Here is a 9356-nt window from a genome sequence, read left to right on the forward strand (position 1 = left end):
CCAGCTTTCCCGAGACCCTGAAGTAGAGTAAGCGATATACAAAATGAATCAATGAATCAATGACAAGACTAAACATGTTGTAAATCAGTTGCGTAATTAATAGAATGTCATTTAATACTTTTAAACACTGATTTAACAAAGCAGCTATGATACATGTTGATATCTTATAGTTACTTGATTTGAAGTTATTACACTCAAACATGTTAAACTTTCAGATTCATCAAATCAGAATCAAAGAGTAATTTTATAACATGCTGTAGTTGACCATTTTAAATCTGTATCAATTAAATGTGTCTTTGAATATCACATTATGTTGATCCATAAGGAAAAGTACTGTTTTGACAGTAAAAAAACAGCTTTTAAGGACAAGAAAGTGTCTCAGGGTGGTGGATTAGGACGGGGTTGCTTGTTTTCATTGACTCATGTATGAATTGTACGTAATATCAAAGAATGTTTGAAGATAATTTGAAGTCATCTGTCTAGAAACTGAGGATGAGATTAAAATAGACCTTTTGATGATAACTATCCTCAGCGCACAATTAAATCCACCACTACAATGGCTGAAACAGAAGAAATAGAGGGACCCCAGATTCAACAGACAGTTTCTAAACTTTACAATTAATATTTTTGCCCAATAAAATATTGTAAAAGATTTTTTTTTGTGTATATTATTCAAATTCATTGCTTTCATCTGCAGGGATTAATTCAAAGACTGAATGTTGCTTGTCCAAGTATTTGAAAAAACAGAAAGAGAAAAAGCCAGTCGCCATCAGTGAATTGTCCAGATCCTGAAATGATGTATCCTGCGTCACATGGAAATGCAGGGATCTGTCATTACATGAGCTCTTTGTGACTCAGCCATTTCATATGTAGATGTGGAGCCTCTGATTTCTTTTGATTCAGCTCTCCTCGTTAGCATTGGGTTAGATTATGTGTACACGAGGGCTGTTCAGGTGTAATTGCCTTTCAGGCTTAATTGTCCCAAGCTTTTCTTGTTGTTGGAAGCACCTGTGCAAGGATCAAAGCATTTGATGTCTGTCAGCTTTGTTTCGAGTGGGTGTTCTTACTGCACAGATTGTCAAGTAATTGCCTCTCCAGAAATTTCTATGGCCAGAGTGTTGGAGAAAGAGCTCCGCTTTTATTAAAACACAGCATTTAAATGGCTAAGTAAGTAAAGATCACGAATAGGTTTAATAACGCTGCAATTATCTCGGGCGACAGAAAATAAATTACCCCACAGATAGTTATAAATAAGTTATAAATATTGACATGGACAGTGTGTGTCAGGGTTTGATGTGCAGCAAGAGCACTTTCGGGCTTGACTTCCAACCAGACATTTCATTTAAATTGCATCTATTCTTAACCAGTCAAATCTCTACCTTAGAGACCACATCTGCTCTGTCCTGTTTCATAGAACCAGCAGCTCACCAAGTCAAATGGCAAACCAATAAATTCTTCAAAGATAGATGGTCATATTTGCAGAGCATCGCTCAAAGACCCAGCACCTGCCTGCCAAGCCCTCTTTTCTGTGATATCAAAGAAGTGTGTGCACATCACAAGGCAGCAAATGAGCAAAAAGGAGAATATTATTACACGAGCAATAACTCAGATGTCTAATAAAAATGGAAATGAAAGGGGGCAATCTCAAATGTAAATATTTGATCTTTTTTGTTTCTGTAAACTGTTACGGATAAACCTTTGAATGACATGTCATTCCCAGCTATAAAGTATTTAACAGTATTTTAATCTTTATTTACTTTTTGTAAATAAAGATTTTTGATTGTTAACAATACCAAAATATGTGGTGAAAACACAGTCTTCTATGAATTCAGATCCAAGGAAGGTAAGAGCATAACCATGATTATAGGGGAGGGGTCTCGTATAGCAGGGGCATTTAGGGGTATAAATACAACCAAGATTAAGCCCCAACAACCAAATACAGGATCCCGCCTCTGAGCATCATCTCTAAATATAAATATATATACATGTTTTAGCCTCTTTCAGTAATTTTTTTCTTTAAATTGAAGGGAAGCAGGATTAAAACATCTCACCCTGATCAAGACATGGATAACTGGAAGATCCAGCTTGTTGTTATGGCTTTTTGTGCACTGGTGCAGACCTTTAAAGGACTGTCTTGTAGCGCAGAGGAGAGAGGACTGTCCAGAGACTGGCAGGTGAGACTCATGGAGTTGTTAAACCTTCTTAAGTATTAGACGGAGAAAGCATTTGTGAATATTTTTTACCTTTTAAAAAGCGGTCCAATATCAATAAAATGTCTTACAGCATGAGTCGGGGGACATGGATCTGACCAATCCCATAGACAATCTGATGAAAAGATCTAAGGCCCTTCGCTTTTATGGACTTATGGGGAAACGTGCAGGTAGCCCTTAAGAGAATACCTGCATAAATACAAATATTTTGATGCATGTATAGTTCCTTTTATATCAACAATATCTGTGGAATGATTCATTTTTTTACCCCCTCGCAGCTACAAAGAAACCGTTTCAAGTAAACAGACGTGAGTAACGGGACTTTGCTTTCAAATTAAAGGAAAATTTTGCATTACAAAAAATAAAAAAATGTGTATCAATTGTAAAAAACCCTTCATCTTTGTAAATGTCTCCATCATCCTTCTCGTGTAGGAAATAAAGGAGAGGTGTTTGTGGGCTTGATGGGAAGAAGTATTCCCATTGGAGGTGAGCAACATCACCAGGAGACAGAATGTTATTTAAAAATATTAAGTCAGCTTTATTGATATGAAAAATATCAAATTGCTAGTACACACATGACAGCTATGATTAAAAACACAAGGCAAAGACAATCCCATTCAGACGTTTTCTGTTTATTACAGAATCTTTAACCAGAGTGACTCCATCTGCAACAACCACTGAGATCCAGGTTTCAGAGAAACCATACAGGCAAGGTATGATTGTATCAGTAGAAAAACCTGAGGTTGTGTTATTTCTATGTGCATCCTAACAGTGGTGCTGTTCTCTATTCTAAACTTATTAAAAATATCTGAGCTCATTTTTTTCCTTAATTTTTGGCAGGTTCACCAGAGGAATGGGAACAATTCCTGTATTAATGAAGCTACAAAGAAATCTATACAACTTTACAACCAAAGAAAACAATACCACAAGAATTTTTCTAAGAAAAAAAAAGAAAAAAAAGATTGATATACCCTGGTTCGGTTCAGTTCATGCCAACAATTTTTTGTATTTATTCCAAAAAAGAGCGATAACCACCTTCATAACGCATGTAGCTTGAATGAAATAAAAATGACCTGTAAATGCTGCCAAAAGCAGGTATCAGCAAAGCAAAACATTCATGTTATCCACCACACTGGATTGTTTATCGTTTAACATTCAGAGCAAAGCAGACATAAGCAGCTTTAAAACAAAATAGATTTACTAGCTTTACGGTGACAATGAGTCAACAATCATTCGACTTGGAACGCATGATGTGGAAAATATAAATGAAAGTAAAATATAAAGTTTTAAAAAGGAAAGTCATGACAAGGCTATGCAGGGGTATTAACTGGATAAAAATGTAAAATAAACAGAACACTGATCTTTACTGACAGTTCATAGGTCTAGGCTACTTGTGGCTTGTGAGGCTGGAGGCGAGTTTCTCAGTAGCCTGAGGATCTGAGTGTTCATGTCCCTTTGGGAGGGGTCCATTTTAGCGAGCTAGGGTCTATGGTCTTGTTGCTATTACCTCGTTTGATCTCCTTTGCTTTCCACTCATCAATCAGGTCCTGTGACGAAGAAAAAAAGCAGAAAACCAAATTGTCAAATATGAAAATGAACAAAAAGTAGGGTATCATTTCTTTAGTTAAAAACAATGCATGAACAATTAGGTGGAAGGTGGAGAAAAAACACCTCAGGATTATCGTTAACTCTACTTTCAGACAACAGTTAAAAAAAAGAGAGGAAAAAAAGGCTTGAATGAGTTTTACTACATTTTCTAAAATGTATATTAACCATTTTGATCATTTTCAATTTAATTACATTCATAGAATCAAAAGGAACAGCAAAAAGAATAAAGGCTACACAGTCTGACTTGCCAGCGCATCTCACCTGTCGCTTCAGTACCAAGTGCTTTCCCTTCCAGTACTTCAGCATCTGAAGAGATTGCAGAGTGCTCACAATGTCCACCGGATTGACTGCAGTTTCCTGGCTGATCTCTGCATCACACAAACATTAAAAGAGTAAATTTATTTGAGTGTGTGGCTACTGTCTTGAATAAATGGAAATGAATCTTCTATCTTGTCATGCTTCTTTTATTTTAATGTTTTATGAAGAGATGCAGCTGAAGTGTGTTCTCACTTACCTTTAATGGAGATCTCCTTGCCTTGAAAGTTGCACATGTATCTGAGTAATACTTCCTTCCAGTAGCTACGGTAGCTGATGAGGCCCAGATCAGACAGAGGTCTCTCAGGGGAGCCCACTTTCTCCTCCACTTTGGACAGCAAGTAACCTGAAAAAAGAGGTTACAATGAGAAGGAAAAATTACATAATATACAGAAACTTTTCCTAATTACTGTTTTAGGCTTATGACAAAGCAAAAATAGTTTTGCCTTTTTTTTTTTTAGGTTTCAGGACCAAATTCCAGAAGAGCATTTCTAGAGCAGAGATTTCCTACTTCAGTCCTCATGAGCTACTGTCCTGCAGATTTTAGATGTTTTCCTGTGACACCCCATTCAAATGAATGGGTCATTAACAGGTTTGTGCAGAACCTGAAACAATGTGTGCCAAACTCACATGATATTTCCCAGCAGGACTTGGGACTACCAAGACTACAGATTATTTAACTTGGTACTAAGATAAAGTAAAAAATACTTATTTAAAAGGATGTTTCAGCTTTTGTTTTGATATGCCAAAAGAAAAATTCTTTACTATTTTAAAATAGACAGCACTGTTATTTTAAAAAACACTTTTCTTTTTTTTTTATACATTAAATCAGTAATTATGCTTTACTGGTTATTTCTTCTATCCTATTTAGACAGACTAAATAACAGATAAAACTGGAGGAAATAATCAGAAAACATATACGTACTGAAGTCAATGAGCATCTTGCCAAAGCCCTGCCTCATGTACTGCGGCATCGTCAGGATGCAGGACACGTTGTAGTTCAGGAAAGAATTCTTCTCCTTGATGAAAACAAACAGAAAAAATGTTTTAGACGTTTCTGTGATGAAAATTAAAATTAAATCCACAGATAATGTTGATGTTTTAAGCAGAAATTCATTGTATGAAAATCCGTAATATTGATCTGCAGCTGCTTTTCTTTTACCTTGGAAAAATATCCCACTAAGTGACAGCCGGTGTTATCTGCCTCAGTCATGACGTAGAAGAGAAAAGGCTCCACGTCGTAGTAAAGTGTTTTGTGGTCCAAAAAAAGCTTGGCAAGTAGACATAAGTTCTGGCAGTAGATCTGGAAATAAAATTATTTTAACAAGTGACTTCTTTTTCTGTTCAAATTTAGACGGCCTCTTCTACAATAGTTACAAAATCTGAGAAGCAATAGAGGGGAAGTTTTTCAAGTCCGAGTCTACCTACCTTATTCTTTTTCCCATCAACTTCAAACACAGATATGGAGCCTTTTCTGTACACCTCATCTCCTGGAGGATGCTTCCACACACATTTGGCCTATAAATTACATAATAAAGGTTAAAGTGATAATAAATTAGCAAAAATAATAATTACAGTAAAAAGTTATTTCCAAAGAACTCAGCAAAATGATAATGTTAAATTCAGTCACTTAAAATGTATTATGTAGTGTCAGGCATGAGTATGTTGTTACTTGCCAAAATGAAACAGTTAAAAGTTTGGTGTAAAGAACTGGATTTCTAAATTATAGGAGGGATAATCTTTTTCACTTTTAATGGGACCTGACGAGTCAGTGAGTCACATATCTTTTTTTTTTTTTAAAGAATACCAGCATTCAGCCTAAAATTAGCAGTGTTTTCATAGCTGGCTTACTGATTACAATGTAAAGGCTCACCATATGTCGCCGGAGGATGGTCTGGCTCTTCATGTACTTCAGGCAGAACTCGCACACATACAGCCGACCGAGACGTGCATACTCCTCAGGATACGGGGAGTGGTACCAGGTGTCAAGCTCATAGCGGCCAAACACAATGGTTTTGATCATGTTACTGCCCTCGGTGATCTGACCCTGGATACGAAGCTTCTCCTGCAGGAGGGAAGAAAAACTGTCTGAAGGACAAATTCGGAGGCTACGATATTGTGATAACTGGCTATTGACATATGATAATAATACAACCACAGGAACAGAAAGTAACAAAACATCCCATTACCAGGTCTTCAGATGCACGGGCCTGGGCTTTCCTGAACAGCTCCAGGTCATATTCACTTGTGATGTTCTCAAGCAGAGGCTCTCTGGTGTTGCTATGTGTCTGCCGATGCTCCTTTAGATTAAACATAAGGTCAAACAAGAAGTAAGACAACATACCAGCTACATGGCAATGGCATATGTTGGGATGCTGCTGGTGTACCATGTGCTTTTCTTTCTGCTCCTTCTGCAGGCCAGAATTTCGCCCCTTCCTGATTTCCGCAACCTGCTCCTTGTATCTACTCTGTTTCGGTGTTGGCGTCTAGAAATCAGTACAAAAATTAATACATCACTTTCTTGATGATACAAGCATTCAGCCTCCTGGTCTGTAACACTTACAGTAATACTTGGATTATACAATAGACAAGAAAAATTAATCTTTTACATCGAAGCTGTTGGTGTAAATTACACAAATGTGATGCAATTATAGAAAACACTAATTACCTGGTGACGGGTTGCATGCCGTGCATTGCTTTCTTCCTGTGTCTTTACCTCCTCCTCTTGTTTCTCTCGGCTGATGGCTTTCACCTGACCAAACAAACCAAAGATACATCATTTACACCTCCTTCAGCCCAAAACGGGGACACAGCAGGGAAAAAAAAAGCCATTCTGCTATGTTGTCACCAAACACATAAACTGACTTTCGAGGTTCCACAAAAAGGGTAATGAAGAAGTCATGCCATTTCTGATGAACTTCAATATAACAAGAGCTCAGAAATGTTCCAGTATTATGTGACCAGCTAGACTCTGTGATTCATTCTCATAGTAGAATGATACCATTTAGTATCAACTGTGTCTTATGTAGCAGCAAAACAGCTCCCACTAAGGACCAAGTATGTGTGATGGTTAAGTGATACGGTCTACTTGTCTGTAATTAGCCCATAACACAATTAAAAATACTAGCTTGTTCACATAAGTCACTTACCTTGCACTCATCAGCAGAGAGATTGTGGTAGAGAGGGCACCCTGATACAGTAAAATGACGTTCATGTTTTCCTGTGAGGTGGCCTAAACAATTGAGAAAAATATTATGTCAGTGGTACAGGAAGTTGATAACGATATATCATACTGCGTGTCCAAGAAAGGGCAGGGATCCCCTTAATAAGCACAGACTGCAAACAGGAAAAAAGTTTACCAAGAGAATTACAGCCCGGGGTTGGGCATTTCATGTTGAAATTGTAGGTTTCGTGACAGCGGCGACGTTTGGGCCGATGAGACAGGTCTTTATCAGAGTCTCTGTTGGCCTGATCTTTGCCCTGGCTCTCATCATGAGAGGCATTGGGGCTGGAGATATCCAGCTCAGATTCAGAGGAGGGTGCATTTCCTGTTGGTGTCAGTGGTGGAGATTCATCGTGGTCTACAGCTCGCTTTAAGTCTGGCGTATCTGATGGAAGAGAAATTAAACCACCGATCTGAAAATAGGTTATAGCTGAGATTAAGAGCATGAGCTTTACTGGAATATGCAGACTAACCCTGAGAGCTCTGGCTAAGGCGAGTAGAAGCTCTGGTGAGGCGCTGTCTTTTGGACATGTTCCCATCACTCTCTGAACTGTTGGTTTGTTCTCTTTCAGCAGAGGAGTCGGAGTCTTCAGTTCCATCTGAGCCACTCCCAGCCATAGGTCTCTACCAAGAGGAAAATGAGGAAGTGAAAAGAGACCTAAACCAATTAATGCAGCACTGCTGCAAAACAGTGCAAAAATTTTTTACATTAGTGTGCAATAGCAAGAGTCAGTGATGTCAGTTAAGCATGATTACAACTGAGGTCTGACTTTGTTAGCATGATTTATGTTTTCTACTTACTGAAGTCTTCAATCAAGCAAATGAAGCCTGAGTAAAAAGGGATGTTTGTGTAACTGGAGCTTTTATTTATTTATTTATTTTTTTCTTTTTTCATTTTGGAAACTACCAGAGAGGTACAATAAGCTGTTAGATTTCTGTTTGGTTTTGAAGAAGGCTAAACAGTTCGTTTGCATCCAAACATCTGATTTAAAAAGTATTTTATTACATAAACATTTGGTATAAACAGTGAAATACTTGTGCGCTTGTTAGCCTAAATAGCTTACAAAACACAGGCAGTCTGGATAGCACATCAGCGTATTATTATGTTAGTCACAGTTAGCTTAGCTTTTCCAGTCTAACATATTGTACTGAAAAATAAAGCATTTTAAGATGTTGTATTAACACATATCTTGCTATCAATAAATAATTAAATAAAACTTGACATTTTCAAAGTTAGTATAGTTGTGATAAGTTCGGCATACAGCGGATCAACAACATTTTGTTACAATGGATTTTACGAAGACATTTTTTTATTAGCTGCTCCTCGACGCCCACCGAGGTTCAATCTAAAAACGCTTCCTAAATATGCTCAACATGGCAGTGTCTTCACAATTAATACCGTTTTAAATGTAGCTAGGTTAAACGACGACTTATAGTTAATGCAGTGCTTTCAGCACATTAAATGGACGCGTTACTGAATGGAATACAGTGCAACCTTCTGGCTCATCAGCCAAAGAACGGCAAACATTGATGCTAACTTAGCTAAAGCTACCTTCTTGTGCGACCTACATTTGTTCTCACCTGTCTTCTGCGAGGCATGTTCTCCTTGATAATCAGTACTTCATGTGATGATGTGGTAACAAATAATCGAAGCTTATTAAACCTAAAATAATTTAAGACTAAACACACTAGTTATTGATTTTTTTCATGATTTCTTTTTCTTTTTTTTTATGTACACAGACTTGCCGGGCGTCTCGCGCCACATTCCTAGCACAGACGTAGCAAGGTATTGCATTTCCGGTTAGATGTAATGTCCCTCCAGACCAGCAGGAGGTTCCAACCAAAGCTACATCTATCTATCTATCTATCTATCTATCTATCTATCTATCTATCTATCTATCTATCTATCTATCTATCTATCTATCTATCTATCTATCTATCTATCTATCTATCTATCTATCTATCTATATCTGTCTGTCTGTCTGTCTGTCTGTCTATTC

At 37.5% G+C, this 9356-nt stretch overlaps 1 protein-coding gene across 2 annotated transcripts; it reads right to left on the reverse strand.

The window, feature by feature from the left end:
• Positions 1-2724: 2724 nt before the first annotated feature.
• Positions 2725-9216, reverse strand: kat7b (K(lysine) acetyltransferase 7b). 2 transcript variants are annotated; one of them, XM_041973385.1, is made up of 14 exons: positions 8926-9216; positions 7830-7980; positions 7493-7741; positions 7283-7365; positions 6802-6885; positions 6521-6619; positions 6323-6433; positions 6007-6198; positions 5562-5651; positions 5296-5436; positions 5059-5152; positions 4333-4479; positions 4080-4186; positions 2725-3757 (listed from the first exon to the last, which is right to left on the reverse strand). In XM_041973385.1, exons 1-14 carry the CDS (start codon positions 8953-8955, stop codon positions 3656-3658), a joined length of 1680 nt encoding a protein of 559 aa, XP_041829319.1. In that variant the 5' UTR covers positions 8956-9216; the 3' UTR covers positions 2725-3655. The 2 variants fall into 2 exon arrangements, with proteins under 2 accessions (XP_041829319.1, XP_041829320.1); XM_041973386.1 differs by having other exon boundaries at positions 8938-9214.
• Between the last annotated feature and the right edge of the window lie 140 nt (positions 9217-9356).

The sequence above is a fragment of the Melanotaenia boesemani genome, chromosome 21 (assembly GCF_017639745.1).
Source record: "Melanotaenia boesemani isolate fMelBoe1 chromosome 21, fMelBoe1.pri, whole genome shotgun sequence".
NCBI lineage: Eukaryota > Metazoa > Chordata > Actinopteri > Atheriniformes > Melanotaeniidae > Melanotaenia > Melanotaenia boesemani.